This window comes from Petaurus breviceps, unplaced genomic scaffold, assembly GCF_028583685.1.
Source record: "Petaurus breviceps papuanus isolate PSGF00001 unplaced genomic scaffold, PetGlider_PUasm1.0 81, whole genome shotgun sequence".
In the NCBI taxonomy this organism is placed as follows: Eukaryota; Metazoa; Chordata; class Mammalia; order Diprotodontia; family Petauridae; genus Petaurus; species Petaurus breviceps.
In genome coordinates, this window is record NW_027186546.1 from 2,023,933 (window position 1) to 2,041,305 (window position 17,373).

The 17,373-nt window shown below is 35.3% G+C and overlaps 1 protein-coding gene across 1 annotated transcript in view; it reads right to left on the bottom strand.

Annotated features, from left to right (window-relative positions):
- Positions 1-10,550: 10,550 nt before the first annotated feature.
- Positions 10,551-17,373, bottom strand: part of LOC138176105 (transcription factor SOX-5) — a 503,378-nt gene continuing 496,555 nt past the window's right edge. The window contains exon 16 of the mRNA XM_069106851.1: positions 10,551-15,460. Within this exon, the coding sequence (XP_068962952.1) occupies positions 15,157-15,460 (304 nt within the window). The 3' untranslated portion in view covers positions 10,551-15,156. The remainder of the gene's footprint in view (positions 15,461-17,373) is intronic.

Sequence of the window (17,373 nt, forward strand, 5' to 3'; positions counted from 1 at the left end):
GTAGCTTTAAATTGGTTCAACAATTATAGAAGCAATTTGGAATTTTTTTAAGAATGTGAAGGAAATTTCCATATTATTTAACCCAAAGATCCCACTGCTGGACTTATAACTGAAGGAGGTCAACGATAGAAAATGTCCATATACTCCAAAATATTTATAACAGCACTTTTTGTGGTAGTAAAGAACTGAAAAATAAGTAGATGCCCATTGAATGGGGAATAACTAAATGATTTATACACATATGTGGTGAAACATTATTGTCCCATAATGAATTATGAATATGATGAATAATGGGAACTATGAAGAGACCGACATGAATTGTTACAAGATGAAAAAGCTGAATCAGGAAATCAGTATGCACAATGGACATGATATAAATGGAACTAATTTTAAAAAATATAGAACTGAACAATGGATGATTGTTGGGTATGATGGGTGTAATGACCAATCTTGGCTCCCAAGAATAGGTGAGAAAATCTAGCTTCTTGTGTCCTTTCTGGGTTGAAGGAGGAATATAGATATGAGATTTCACATATATTTTCTAACTCCCTTGATATGTTTATGAGTTTTGCTGAAGTGCTTTAAAAATTATTATTTCCCTAGCTTGGGGAGGATGAGAAAATAACTTTGGAAATTAAGATGATCTTCAGACAACCACTACCAATACATTTTCTAAACAAAAAAAAATGAAGGAAAATAGTAGACATATTTAATGAGAGCAATTGATGAAAGAATTGAAAAGGAGAAGAAACTCAAAACAGAAGCTAGAAACTTTAGCAAAATAGTAGACACCTTGTGGGGAAAAGGGACTGAGAAAACAAAATCCAGAAATTAAGTGATACAAAAAGAAATATTAGAATCAGTTAAAAATATATTAAAATTGGAAGAACATATGAACAATTTTCTATCAGAAAGAAATGACCTACAAAACCAGAGGCAGAAAGATCATTTAAGAAAGATCAGACTTTGAGAAAAGCCCAGTGAATCAAAAAACCTGGATACCAAGGTCTGGAATAACACAGGTTCCCACATCACCCAAGGCTCCTAGGAATCTCTGCAGGGTAACCATCCTAGTAATTTATTTGTAAATAAATAAATTCGTTACTCCTTGTAAGCAGTCATCTGTGGCTATGAAGCCAAAAGACTTCACCACAGCAGCCAATCTATCTGTAATCTTTTCATTCTCTTTTTATACTTCACTACTGCTACCTTCTGAGGCTGGGATAACAGTGTGATAGAGCTCAGGATCAAGTAGCTTGATGCTTTCTCCTTGCCATGATGCTGACTCTGTTAACTGATACTGACAAAAGGGACCCAAAGAGTTGGTGTGAAATATCAACCTGGAAGGAGATGTCTAGAGGAATGACATGAATCCCTCTGCCCTTGGCTCTATTCTCTTTAACATTTTTGCAACTGACATGGATATATTTTGTGTTTACTTGAATATTTATTTACATGTTGTTTTCCAGTGTAACAAATTCCTTTAGTGCAAGAACTGTTTGTTCTTTGCATAACATAATTTGTGCATAACCCAGAGATAGGAGATATAATAAGTACTGAGCAAATCCTCACCAGGCTAGAATAACCTAAATAGATGGAATTTAATAGTGATAAATATAAAGTCCTGTGTTTGGACTCAAAAAGTCACCTCTGCAAGACATTGCATCTAGACAAGAGTTCATATGACAATAACTTAGGAGGTTTAGTGGACTGAAAACTCAATATGTAAGAACATAGTGCGTTAGCCAGAGAGAGAAGAGCTAATCTGAACTTTGTTTGATCTGTTCATCTTACTGGTATAAGTATCCCTCCAAAGAAATAGATTACAAACATACATACCTTTTCATCTTATACAATTCCTAACTATATTCTCCCATAAATCTTTGCCAAGGCTTATCCAAGATACTGGGGATCTTCCTTTAGATCCTTTGACATTGCCAGGACTATTTTTTTATTTGAATTTTGATTTTCATCAAAATTAGTAAGTGTAGTTATTATGTAGATTTGAAAACCTTCTCTAATTTACAATCTTAGAAAATGGCTGTGTGTTCTGAAATGTTAACTGACTTGCCAGAGTCATCTACTATTATGTATTAGAAGCGAGACTTCAGCCTAGTCCTTGCTGAATCCAAGAATGGGACCTGTATCTGTATCTGTATCTTAGGTTGCCGTTCCCTAAAGGTATATCATCAGAAAATGGGAGTTGCTCACCTTTCACTCCAGAGATATCTTTTATGTGACTTCTCTAGAATAGTACTCTTTTGGTAATGTGTTGCAAACTACAAATTCATACCATGACTTTTTCCATTGTGCTTTCAATTAACTTCATTTTAATTCTTCAGAGAATGAAATAATTCCATGTTTCCCTACCATGCAGATTCACTGGAAGAGTATTGTTGTTAATAAGAAATGAATATTTGTTTTAGAGAGGATCTTTTTAAAAAAATGCATATACTCTTAAATGAAATCTATAAACACCCAAAAATGTTTGATTCAATTGCCACACACACGAAAGAGTCTTACACACTTGAATATGTGAACTTGAACAGACATTGAGACTGGACAATGATCTGAATCCAGAATTGAACAAGAAGAGTAATGTGGGCTGCATTAACTTTGGGAAATTTCACAGTATTAATATGATCTCAGACAACATTAATAATCTCCAAAGCAATGAAGGTTATAGTTCCACTGCAGTTTGCCCTAATTAGTCACATATGAAGTATTGTGTTCATTTCTGAGAGCTGCATTTTAGAAATGAAAATGACAAGATGGAGCCTGCCCAGAGGAAGTGATGAGGACAGCGAGGGGACTTGAAGCCATGCCACATCAACATCAGTTAAAGGAACTAGGGATGTTTAGCCTGGAGAACAGAAGACTTCGGGGGGAGCAGGATAGCTGTCTTAAAGTATCTGAAGGGCTGTCATGTGGAAGAAATAAGAGATTTGTTTTGCTTAGAACCAGAGGGAGAACTAGGAACAATAGTTAGAGGTTGCAGAGATGCATATTTAAACTTGATATAAGGAAAAAATCCCTTGTAATTTGAGTTGTCCAGAAGTTGCATGGTTTTTCTTCAAAAAAGGTCTTTATGTTAGTTTTAGAGAGGATTTTTTTTAGGGTGTGGGTTGGTCTAGGTGGTATTGTAGATTCTTTCTGAATTTGAGATTCTGTTATTCTGTGATACACTGAGGGTATTCATGAAGAAAATATAAGAAAGGAACAGGTAGGCTTTTGAAGGCAGCAGCTAGGTGGCACAGTGGAGTCAAGAAGTCTCATCTCTCTGAATTCAAATCCAACCTCAGACACTTACCAACTGTGTGACCCTGGGCAAGTCACTTAACCCTATTTGCCTCAATTTCCTCATCTATAAAATAAGCTGGAGAAGGAAATGGTAAACCACTTCGGTATCTTGCCAAGAAAAAAACAAAAAATGGAGTTACGGAGAGTTGGACATAATTGAAAAACAACTGAACAATGATTGGAAACAATTTTAAGCAGTAGACCCATGATTCACTGAAAAATATAGAGAATGCAAGATGCCTATGAATTTATTGTTGGTTACAAAAACAAACCCCAAAATATTTTACTCAGAGCAAAACGTAGCCATTCCATATTTCTGGATGCCGTTACAGAGAAAATTTTGTTCAGTAATTCTTACTATCAATACTACCAAGTAAAATAATAATATAGCAGATTTTAAAAATATATATGTATATATATATGAATGTGTTTTAAGGTTTGCAAATGCTTTACATATGTTATACCTTTTGATCCTTACAACAACCCTGTTCACTATATGTTACTATCCCTATTAAAAGAAGAGGAAACTGAGACTTAAAAGATTAAGTGACTTGCCCAAATTCATTACCTATTTGAGGCAGGATTTACCTTCTTAGCTCCAAATGTGGCACTTTACCATATTAAAAATACAACACAGGAAGGTATAAACTCATTACATGCACTCACCACTGTCATCCAGGCTATGTTACGCTGAATCCAAATGGAGAAGGGATTCTTTGTAGATTGAGAGATCTTCCAGATGGTCCTGCTTGTCAATGCAATTATGTTATTTGCATAAAGTGCTACAATACTACTCAATGAGATCCATGGTCCTCAGTCAAGAGTACATACAGGAAAAGCCAAGAGAACGGAAAACAATCATTACTCAGGTTATTACATGCAGTTGGTTGGATGGGTAGTCTACTGAATTAGTCCATCAGTACATAAATTTCAGACAGGACGGAAGACAACAATAAGCTGGGCCTCCATCTAATCTCCCTTCAGTTCAGTTCAAGAAACATTTATTAAGCACCTACTATGTGCAAGGCACAGTGTCAGGCATACAAAAACAAATGAAATAGCCCCTGCCCTCAAGGAGCTTACATTCTCAGGTTAGAGGTGGAGGGGGATTAGTGAAGGTGAAGGCAGAGGATAGAACATATCAGCAGATAGGTACATACCAGATATATACAAAGTAAATACAAAGTAATTTCACTCACAACTGGGGTCATCAGCAAAGATTTTGAGTAAGAGTTGGCATCTGAGTTGAGACTCGGGAAGCTAGGGGATAATAAGTGGAAAGGATGAAGGAGGGAATTCTGAGCAAGGGAAGCAAAAGTGATTCCCAGTTATATTGATTTCCACAATACTAATGCAACGTCAGGGAAACATATCCTTTCCATTTCCAGCAAAGGTAGTTATATAGTAAATTTTCTTTAAATTAGCATGAGGCGGCATTGTATAAGACTTCTAACTTGGAGCCAACAAATTCTGTTTAACAGCTAAAAATTAGTGGAACTTTTTAAAAGAATAATCTGATTTACTACAAAAGATACAATAATCATTCTCTTTGACACAGTAATTCTATTATAGGGAACACATTCTAAGAATGATATAAAAAAAGTCTATTTCAAGATTTATGGCAGCGTTATGGTTGTGATAAACCCAGAAAAGTTCAATGCCAAAAGAAGCAGTGATATCATTGTAACTCTAAATAATGAAAAGAGCACTACACTTAAACAAACAAACTCAAAAGACTTGGATTCAAGGCTCAGCTCTGCTGCTTCCTGGCTGTATAATCTTGGGAAGGTTACTTCATCGCCCTTGTGTCATTTTCTTTATCTGGAAATAAGGGGTTGGATTAGATGATAATCTGAAAAGAGCCTTTTAGCTCTAACATTAAATGACTATGAATTTTAATGCAATTCAGAATGACATTTATGAAAACTATTAAAAATGCATAGGCATATGAACTAATATATATAGTAAGAGAATCAGAACTGGAAAACCAGCATACATTCAGGTTATAACTATATAAGAGGAAATATATGGTTACAAGCACAGGGATAAAAAGGCAAATATAGTGGAAGACAATGGGAGAAATAAATAATATCTACTATCTGCATAAGACTGTGCTAGATACTAAGTGGGATATAAAGGAAATGTAAAAGCATCATTTCTGCTTTGCCCTATAGGAGCCTACAATCTAGTTAGGAAGACCAGATTTAGAAATGTAAAGTATTTTGGCATATTTACTGCCGACATCAACAGTAGTGGAAGTGCTAATAAATTCCCAGAGACTAAATGAAGACAGGCTTGTCTTTAACACTGAAGGCTAGATAGGAGTTGGATAGTCTGAGGAATGAAAGAATGTCATTTTAGGCAGCAAAAATAGTATGGGCAGAAGTTTGCAATAATTGTCTCTAGAATAAAATACAAACCCTGTCTCTGTCCCTATACATAGGCTGTCCCTCATGCCTGGAATGCATTCCTTCTTCACCTTCACCTCTTGAAATCTCTAACCTCATTTAAAAGCCCAGCTCATTTGCCACAGGGTAGCGTAGGGATTGTCTTTATTATATTTCCCAGTTGGTAATGTTCTCTCCTGCTTCAAATTATGGTATATATGTTTATCTGTTGTCTGTTGTATGTTTTATCCCCTACACCCTACCCATAGAATGTAATCTTCTTGAAGGGAAGACTCTTTTTTCTTTGCATCTCTAGAACCTAACCGTTGTTGTTTTTGAATTGTTTCAGTCATGTCTAACTCTTTATGATCCCATTTGGGGTTTTCTTGGCAAAGACACTGGAGGTGTTTGCTGTTTCCTTCTCCAACTCTTTTTACACATGAGGAAATTGAGGCAAATAGAGTTAAGTGACTTGTCAAGTGTCACACCACTATTAAGTGTCTGAGGCTGGATTTGAACTCATGAAGATGAGCCTTACTGATTCTGAACCTAGTGTTGTATCCACTGCACAGAGTGGGTGCTTAATAAAACTTTGTTGGAATATGTTGTATTGGACAGCCCATGCACAGGCTGAGGAAGTAGGAGATGGGCTGTGATTTATGAGTGAAGCTAGAACATGGACTGTGTTATTTCAGTAATAGGAAACAAATATGGAAAGGTAGCCTGGAGCAGTATTTTATCTTGGAAGCAATAAGGAGCTATTGAAATGTCTTGAATAAGGTAAGCAAGGTTGTATATGAACTTTAGAAAGATTCTGTGGCAATTGTGTAGAGGATGGGTTGGAAGAGGGAGAACTGAGGCTGAGTGACTACTTTGGAGGTCATTGCCAAAATCTAGTGAGGAGTTGGAAGGGTTTGGAAAAAAAAATGGATAAAAAGTATTCATCTTAATATGATAAAAGTATCTATCACTTACTATGTGCCATGCACTGTGCTAAGTGCTAGGAATAAAAATAAAAAAGCAAAACAGCCCTTGCCCTTAAAAACCTTACATTCTAATAGGAAGGAGATAACACATCATGGGTGAGTAATAGCCAGAGAAGTAAGTTTTTTTTTTTCCTGAGGAGTTAAAAAATGGTGAATGACATCACAGAGCAGTTTGTTGTCATCCCCAGTTCAGAAGCAATGATAGCATTGATTTGATTACAGTTCCCAGAGTAAGAGTTTGAGGGAGGAAGAGGTATGCATATGGTGACAAGGTACATGGTAAGAAGACTGCTAGGGTAGGTGAGTGGCAGGCTGGGTGATGAAGCAACTGGAGTCTGAGTGAGTTGAGTTACTGTGTGAATAGAGATAAAGGGATAGAGAGAAGAGATGGCATGAAGCTTATTCCAACAGGATATGGCGACTTTCGGGATATAGTGAATGAGGGAAAGTGAAGAATCAAAGATGACTCAAAGATTGTGAACCTGACTGAATGCAAGGGTAACAATACCTTCCAAAGACATAAGGAGATTAGGAGAATGGACAGATTTGGGGAGAAAGAAAATGAGTTCAGTTTTTTCTATGTTAAATTTTCCTGTGGGATATCCAAGTGGAGAAACCCAGCAGCCAGGTTACCTACAGGACTGGACATGGGGAGAGGGCTGGAGTACAGAGATTTCAGAAATCTATCTAGAAGTGATGAATCAGTGAGCTAAGGGGATCATTAAGAGAAAGTGTATAGAGACACTATAGAAGAGAGCCGGAGATAGAACTCTGGGGCACATTGATGCTTAAGGAATACAACACCAAAGATGATCCTATAAAGGTCACTAAGGAGAATCAATCAGATAGACAGGGAGAGTACCAGGAAAGCAGTGTCACAGAAGCCAAAGGAAGAGATGATATCAAAGAGGAGAGGATGGTTAACAGTGTAAAAAATATTTTTCCCCTATATGATGGTCCTTCAAGTACTTGAAGAGCTATCATGTACCACTTAAGTCTCCTCTAGATTACACATATCCAGATTCTTCAGCCTTTTTTTCTATGACATCATCTCAAGGCCAATCTGGTTGCCACCTTCTGTTTAGTTTAACAGCACCCTTCCTAAATGCCCAGGACTAAACACAGTATTCCAGATCAAGTCTGACTAGCGCATCATCACTATTACCTTCTTGGATACTATGCCTTTTCTAATGCAGTCTAAGAGTGCATTTGATTTCTTACACTGCTGACTCACATTGAACTTGCAGTGCACTAAAGCCCCCACGCCTTTTTTTTAAGTCAACAAGACTTTATTAAGCACCTATAATGTGTCAGGCACTGTACTCTAGGTGCTGAGGATACAAAAGGCAAAAATTAATAAGTCCCTACCCTCAAGGAGCTTACATTGTACCAGGAAAAGGGGAACAACATGTCCACAGATAAGTAAATACAAAGTATATACAAAGTAAATACAAAGTTGAGGATAAAAATAAATAAAATAAAACATAAAAACCAAAGCAAATACAAAGTATTTTGGTCCTCCCATCTTTTTTTTTTCTAGACTCATTGCTGTCTAACTATATCTCTCCTCTCTTGTACCTGGGGAACTAATTTTTTAACCTGATTGTAAGATTGTATATTTTTCTTTTAAATTTTTATCTATTTTTATCTGAACCAATGTTCTAGCCTGTTGAGTTGTTTTATTTTTTTATCACAGCTCATATCTATTTCTTTTAGTCATCTCTCTGTTTTATGTCTTCTGCAAATTTGATATGAAATCTGCCTTTATTTAAGTCATTTATAAAAATGTTGAACAGCACTGACCAAGCACTACTTGGGATACTCCATCAAAGACCATCTAAGTTGATATTGAACTGTTAATGACTCTACCTTTGGTATAGCCATTCAACAAGTTCTAAACCCAATTCGTTATGAATACTTCAGGACTATTTTCCCACAAATAGTAAAATCTGTACCATATTCTATCCAAGTCACATGTCTTTTCTATTAGAAAAGTTTCAGGGTAGCAGTAGAAAGGGCACATAGAAGGCTAAGAATCACACAGTGCTTAGTCTATTAAAAATGAATTTAACTGGAAGTACTCTAAAGGTGAGGTTGTTATCCAAATACCAATAAATTCATATGCTACTAGAAGTACTGAAGCAAATCAATATCGATCTTCTCATGATAAATGAGACTGAAAGATAAAAGGAATTACAGGTGAATGGAAGAATAGATTTGAGGTTCTCCCTGGAGAAGCAATAGATTTGGCAAAGTTGTCCTCATCATATGCCTAAAGACAATTTAAAAAATCATTTTATGGAATATTTGGTCAACTTGTCTTGCCACACTAAAGATTAGCAAAGGCAAAAAGATAATCAGGAAGGTAGCGTCAGCTGATAATAATTATAGTAGTAATATAGCATTTACATAGTGCTTTAAGATCTTCAAAGCACTTTAAAAATTTGGTCTCATTTGATCCACACAATAACCCTTATGTATCAAAATCTATTGCAGAAGGTGAAGAGGTAGAAAAATTCTACAATGAACTAGATCCTCCAGAGCAAGTCAATATATACTTTTGATACTTAGCAACTTCAAGACAAAGGTTGGCATAAGGGAAATGGTAAAATAAAATAAAAAATGAATAGGATAATGACTTATGTTTGAGAAATAAAAGAGGCCAAAGTCTTACAGACTCTTCAGAAGCCATAAAACCTTATACCGTATCATGAATACTTTAAATTTAATTCAGCAAATATTTATTAAATGTCTATTCTATGTAAGACATTCTACTAGGTAAAAATCAAAAACAGTATCTTCTGAGAGAGCTTACATTCTGAGTGAAATATGATATTAAAAAATACAAATATACACATGAAAAATTTGAGGAAGAAGACAGAATTAACAAAGATTTGGAATCATGAAAGACTTCCTGGAGGCGGTGGCACCTGAGCTGAACCTTGAAGGAAGCTGAGGGCATGAATATGGGACAGTGAGTAATTTAGTTTAAGTGGAATTTTGAATGTTTGAAATGAAACCAGAATGCTAGGTTGGTTGCAGATCATGATAGATTTAGGATTTTATATGCCATAACTAATGTGGAACCACTAAAAGTTTTTGAAAAGGGGAATTATTTTAACTGAACAGTTTGTTAGGAAGATTACATGAGCAGTGGTATAAACAATGAATTGAAATGGGACAAGACCAGTTAATAGGCTATTACAATAGTCCATTTGAAGGTTGATGAGGACCTGAACTTGGGTCGAGGCAGTGGTAGGCACTTAATTAATGTTTGTGGGAACTGAACAGAATTGATTCTATGTCAAGAAATCAGGATAAAAACCATGTTGAAAACTTTATAAGTTGTAAGAAATGAGAGATACACAAGAACTGGCAGGGCAAAAAAGAGTCATTACTTGAGTTGACTGTATAATCAAAATTTGTGGCATAGCTCGCGAGATGCTTTACGATGGGATTTGGCTGTACATCTAATATTATTGTCTAGTTCTAAGAATTAAGCACTCAGTTCTCAGATCAAAACCAAAATAGTGAAATCTTACAGAAAATAGTCATTTTCCATTTGAAGAACTCAACTTTATACTAAGTTCTTTCAACCTGATCTTACTAAACCAGAACTGCCTCTTTTCTTATTCACTTTTTAAAATGCAAAATGAAAGAGATTAGTTTTAAGTAATAAACTGGTTTTTATCCACATACCCATAACAATCATGTCCTCTCAATCATGGTATTTTTAGTGTTTGAGAATCAAAAGCAATGATTATTTACATTGAAAACAAAAAGAAAAAGAAATGAACATTCCCTGTTTTGTTTTTTGACAATATGACTAAAGATCACATTTCTATAATAAGAATTGGGAAAAAGAAACACAGTGTAATAGGTAAAGAACACATTTGCTGTTTTTATTGGTGCCTTTAGGGCAGTAATACTGAAAAAGGGGAATGCAAAAAAACAAAAACAAAAACAAACAAAAACAGGATGGTGGCAACCCACATCTTTTTTTTTAAGAGTACATAAACTCCGATTTTCTTTTTATTGTGGCATGAATGATAACATAAAACCAAAAACATGAAAATATACAACTTATATTACACTATGTGTTATGAACAAAATATAAATCTATAACTCTATGTTATATTTACATAATTATTTCTCTTATTAAATTTCAAGTGAGATGGTAGGTTGCACATACTTTGTTTTAAGCTCCAGGCATTTGATTGTCTCTCTCTCTTTTTTTCCTTTTCACTTGTAAAATTCAAACCGTAAGAAGGACCAAGAGCTTTAGAGCCAATGGAGCTATATAAATACTGTTTTAGTGAACCAGTGACAGAAACACTGGGGAGGATAGAAATCAATCAGTAGAAAACCCAACATGACATCATCTTCAGTCTGCGAAACTGACAGAAGAAAATTTTTAAATGTAAATACTCTAGAAGCCAAGCTAAACACATACCCATGCCCTATAAGATAAGGAGCTACTTGAATTCACTTTAAGTGGACTTATTTTTTCCTTGCAAAACTGTAGTTTTTATTTTGTCAGTAACTCGGTAGACCAATATTTCATAAATCTACACATGTGAATATAGTATGTAATTCTTTAGTTACAAGTGGACAATCCACCTAGTAGAATGGGTGAAAGTGTAACTATTTTTGTTATTTAAAATGTGATATGAGAGGCTTCCTCAGGGACAAATAACTGCTCATGTCTTTGGATTAAGAAAAAAAAAACATGAAAATGGAATATAAAAAAGTTGAAGACAATTTACTTTTTAATAATGATTTAAGTAAAGAAAAATTCTATGCATAAACCAAATCTTTGAATTTATGTCATGAAAGAAAGGCATTCTTTCATATTTATTTGTTGTAAGACCATTTGGTCACCCAACTAATTATATATTAGAACAATAGTTATTATTCTTTCTGGGGCCTGATTACATTGCTGTTAAATTCAGATGCTAAATGTATTTAAAAATTTGTTTGACTAACTTAAGGCATGAATGTATTGAGAAAAGGTTTATATTTCATTCCATTGAGGTAACCAGCCAAATTATTAACAGCTTAAATATAAGCAACTTTAATCCACTTTCTCCAGTGCTTGTCTCTTAAATATTCACCAAATGTATTCCATTGAACTGCTGCCATAGGGAGGAGTGTGTGTGGACACAAGAGGAATAGTGAAAGGGACCAAGAATAGAGATGCCAGATTAAGATATAGACTAATACCTTTGTTGTCTATTTTAGATGAAAACTACCTTCTTTTCCTCCAGCTTGTCTATCATGGGTACCATGGAGCACAAACAAAAGCAAGGAGAAAAATAAGGCTTTATGACATTACAGTATTGTCAACCAATCAAATGTAGAAAAGGCAATGAGTTAACATAGTAACCTATAAACTTTAAATCATTTTATAAATTAGCATAATTTTTTAAATAATAAGGGAAAACTGGAATAGAAAGTGCCATCCCATAAGTCAAATGGCAGAGGTGAGGAATATGATATAGGGTTGCTGGCTTGCTTTATGCTCTGGACTACACTTGTTTTGTCTTTCTGGCACACATCTTATTTAATAACATTTATTTCTGAGTTTAAAATTAAAGTTTTGTTAAAGTTCACAATGAACAACCCAGAGTAGAAGATGTGGCCTTCTCCTTCAGGGAGAAAAAAAAAAAGGTTTTGTCATTTATTCACAAGGGTGTCACAATTGGCTCTAACCATGAATGCCTTGGTGGCCCCTACCTGGAGCTAAAACAAAGTATCCTTGTAGCCCAAAGTCACAAAATTAAAACAAAGCATATTTCTAACATGGTGGAAAATAAGCATCCAGCAAACGTGAGAGGTGAACCCACATAAGTCAGAAATAATTTGTTCACAAAGACAGGGAACAAATTTTTAAAAATCTGTTTTCACATTGTACTTAATAATGATATAAAAACAAGTGTCTAGTTTTTCCTTATCCAAACAGAGTGCTTAAAAAAAAAAAGAAACAAAACAAAACAAAAAATTGGCTCTAGATGACTGTGGTAATTAAATAACTAAAATGAGTGATGAGAGAGCAGAAGTTAATTAAGATTGAACACAACACTCCCATTAATTCACTCCTTCATAATAAACATCAGAACTTGACATCGCTGAGGCCAAAATTTTTTTAAAAGGGAGGGAAAAAAGATGTTGGGATAAGTGAGTTTTTTGTATATATATTTTATATATTTATATATATATATAGTTTTTTGTACTATATATGTAAAAAGTTGGAGAAGGGAAATTAGCTTTAAATATCTTAACAGCTTTGTTGGCTGCATTTCCAATTCAGAATAGAATAAAATAGAATAGGGGAAATAAAATAAATTATACATAATTTACTAATCTGGGAACAGCTGACCATTATCATCATCATCATCATCATCATCACAATACTAGCAAGAAGAGTCAGTTCAACTGAAATATACAGTCATCAAATACAAACAGAAGAACAAAGGAAACAAAATCTCTGACATGCAGGATATGAATAGCTCCTCCAAGCAGAACCCCAGAGCAAGTCTTTTGAGAGAGAGAAAAAATGAAAAGGATATTTTGTTCCTATTCAGAGGTATAAATCCAAATTGGTGGGGCTGGGAGTATAGGTCAGGAAGTGGCGGGGTTGAGTAAAAAGATGGAGTGAATAACATCACACATCCAAATTACTGGTTGGTATACTGTCCTGTTTCATGACCATTGTTGGCAATTTCCTTGGAAAGTCTGCATTTATTTGCAAAGGCCTCACACTTTTAGTGGCCCTTTGGCAAGCAAAAAAATAAATAAATAAAGCAATCATCACCTGTTGTCTCTCTATGTGCACACACCCTGCCTCAGGAGAATATCTTTAGAGGACGTTTTTAGCAAAGGCAAGTTCAGCAGACAATGGTGGCTAGAGCTCAGATATTATCAATTTACTTTGGCTATAGTTGCTTTTTAATTGAATCCTGCTGTCTACTATGTGAAAATATTTGTTATTTTCATCATCGTGAAATACAAAGAGACTCTATCTCATCACAAAGAAAAATGGGGGGAAAAATTTACACAACACAACACCTTAAAAAAATCACCAGATCCAATTCCTGGTTAGAAAAGAATGGAATGTTGAAGAAAAATGCTTACTCAATTTCTGCCAAAAGGCCAGACTTACTCATAATCATACAGGTCAAAGGATCTTAGCAAAAACAAAATGAAACAAAACCCTCAAATAGCCAAAGGTTAGTGAAACTAATCATCAAAGGGAAAAAGGCATCTGCAAACAGGTTGTGTATGGTTAGTGGCTTCTGTGTTATACATGCACACTTCTGTTAAATAGGACCACCAGATCCATCCAATGAAGATAATATTAGAAGTTTAAAAACATAATTTCTGAGCCCCATACTTGATTAAGTTGTCATTTGAAGTGCAAATTAAAGGTCAAAGTTACTTCCAGACCAGTCACTTAGAGGATGTGGGATTTCATCCCCAGATGTGGGTTTTACTCACAATGGTCCAATATTATTCTTATTAGTACCATAAACATACACACATACACACAAAAATCCAAGGTCAGAAAATATTTTTCTCTAAATTTTTTTTTATGTCTCTCTTTCTCTCTCTCTCTCTTTTCACCTGAGAACGGCACCTACAGTTTCCAAAAAAAAAAAAAAATTCAAATCTCACCAGCTGCTGGTATATTAGGTTCTTTAAGGGATTGTCTAAGACATAACACTGTCCTAACTGAGAAAGAACAGAAAACAAACCAAAAAAATGAACTAGTTCAACACTTCAGTACAAATTTGGCACTTGCTCAAAGACGCAGTGTGGTGTGCAATAGATGAACCAAGTCCTCGATGAAGAAAATAATTGCCTATTGGGTATCAGATGGCAGAAAAATAAAAATAAAAAAAAACAGGCTCTCTTTCCCTCTTCCCCTTTCATACACTTCCACCCCTAAAATATGCAAAGGTATAGAGATGGAGACAGTGGAAGGGAGTAAAGAGAAGTTTATCTTTCTTTTTTTTTCTGTCAGGTGCATTACCAAAACAAAACAAAAAAAAATTATTATTTTTTTAAACTGTAGCACAAAACAACAAAACACATTCACAAGCCACTTGTTGGCACTGTGTACCTGAGTGAGAATTTCTAGAACATTGTAGAACAAACAGCCATAAAGTTTATTTAAAAAAAAAAAAGAGTTGACGGGTAAGACTTCAGTGCTTGGATATAGCAGCTGAATTACTGGCATTATTTTACCCATAGCTTATTTCAATCTCTTGTTGTTGATATTGTTGCTGTTTTATTTTTTCTCCTTCCAAAGCCTTTTGATGCAGGCTGAGGTCTATTAGTCAGCTGATGTCCCAACTAGTTAAGACTAACAGTTAAAATAACAGTCAGTGTATGAGAAAGTTAATGTGCTTGGCCGCTGGTAGGGATGAACCAGCTGGGGCTTCGTCGGGCCCCCTAGGGTCACCACGCTCGTCGGACTCTTATCAGTTGGCTTGCCCAGCAATATGGTTCTCACTGTCACTCCCGTAGTCCACGTCTGGGTCATCCTCTTCTTCATCATACTCATCATAGATTTCTCCATTGATATCATCGGCCTGCATTTCTTCCTTGATGTGCGGCTCCTCTCCTTTTACACCATAAGTGCTTTGGATCACAGGCATCCCAGGTTCTGGGCTGCTGGACACACTCGAATGCTCTGAGGGCAGGTGAGGGGAGGGCATTCCTGCCATGGCAATTGCTCCAGGATAGACAACACCAGCCGTAGCAATTGGGATCTGTGCTTGTTGCCTATATTTGGAAATAGAAGAAGAGAATTTGGGTACTTCAGAAGCGGTGGTAAACTTACCCATCTCAAACCAATAACATTTTGGGCATCAGTGTCTGATTTCAAGAAACAGCCAACATGATCATACCTATTTTATGCCCTCTTATAGCAAATTTACCCCCATTTCTGAACCTATGGTCATATAGACAATATAGGGCTTGAATCTACTCCATGATTCAAATATAGAGGTGACAGAATTTTGATTGACAAATGTGATTAACAAGGAAGTGGAAAGAACCCAAAATTGAGACTAAAACAATGTAGCTATCCCCATTAGAGTCTGGGGGCAACTGTAATGAGAGGGTGTAGTGCCAATGCAATATTTACCACACCCATGATCACAATCAAGACTATGATTATAAATATTGCATGATATTCTGCTTCCTGTGGGTTTTGCTGCACCCTTCAGCAAATTCCCTCCATCACAGACTCCATGTGATTGCATTCAGCCTGTTAGGGGGTAGAGTTTACTTTCAAAGCAGGGGAGGTCTTCAAACTCCCCGCAGGTCTATTAAGGGTCAGGGAAGATCTTCAAATTCCCATTCTCATTATAGAGGGACAAGGAGATTTACAGTAAGGATAGGTAATAATCAATAGTTTACCCTTGACTAATTCATTCATTTATGTTCAACTATTCCATGTATGGCATTTTTCCAGGAACTGGCAAACATTAAGCTGGGTACTTCTTCACAGTGTTGGAGGCAGTAAAGAGAACCTTTTTTTCAAAAATGGAGGAGTATAGGGAAGATGTGAAAATACTTTTTATTTCTTGAATTCCAGCCATGCTAGGCCCAGGATTTATTGTTCCAAGAAGTTTGAGTGTCCTTAAATCCTCAGTTTTTTAAACATATGCACTTGCTATTTCCATATCATATGAGATGGTATGTATATTCCATTATACTAGTACCATTATGGGAAACACATTGTAATGTCACCGTTCTTTTTATCTAGATTCAGAAGTCTTAGCGTATGAGACAGAGTTGGAAACTCCTAAAATGAACATCATCTATTAAGAATGGAAATCTTCTCTGTCCCACAGCTTCACTGTTCCTTGAGTATAATCCTTATGCTAAATACAAATATTCTGAAAGAGTACATATTTGGTTTGAATCATATGTTACAGTTTATGATTTCCTCTTTTTCATCTAAACATTCATTCTTCACCTAGTCAAGTGTTTCCTTATGTCTGAAAGCAGCTTCATGGCACATTGACCTCAAGCGAACTATTACTTCTTGTTTCAAGAAGTATAGTTATTCATCTTATTAAAGATTGCAAGTAACAGAATTTGATTTAATGAACCAAAGAAGCTACTAAAATTTGGAATTTGATTTATAAATCTAGTAGCTTGTCCTTGTTTTTGCAAATTTGAAACATTTTAGTTGAAGTTCTTGTTTTTAGAATGTTAAGTAAGCTAATACAAGTCAAATTTCAGTTTAAAGAATTTGATGACTTTTCATATAAATTAATTTATTTTAATAAATGAATACTTTGCTAATTTAGAAGTACTATACAAATGTTTGCTATTATTATTAGGAATAAGGACAGGATCTGTAATTCCCTTGATAAAGGAAGGTCCCAGATGCAGAAACTTCCTTAACTATCCAAAATGGTACATTTTCTGCAATGCAGTGTTGTTAAAGCCGTAAGAAATTGAAAGGCTTGTCCAGGGTCACATAGCCAGTATATACCAGAGGCAGGACTTGAACTCAGGCATTCCTTATTTCAAGGATAGTTCCCTATCCATTACTCCATCCAGCCCATTATTATTTTTAATTTTTTTTCACTGTCTCTAGGGGACTTGGTTGGCAGTTTTCAAATACCCTTCTACTTAGGTTGTCTGCATACTCGTATTAAAATGTTATGTTGTTACTAATC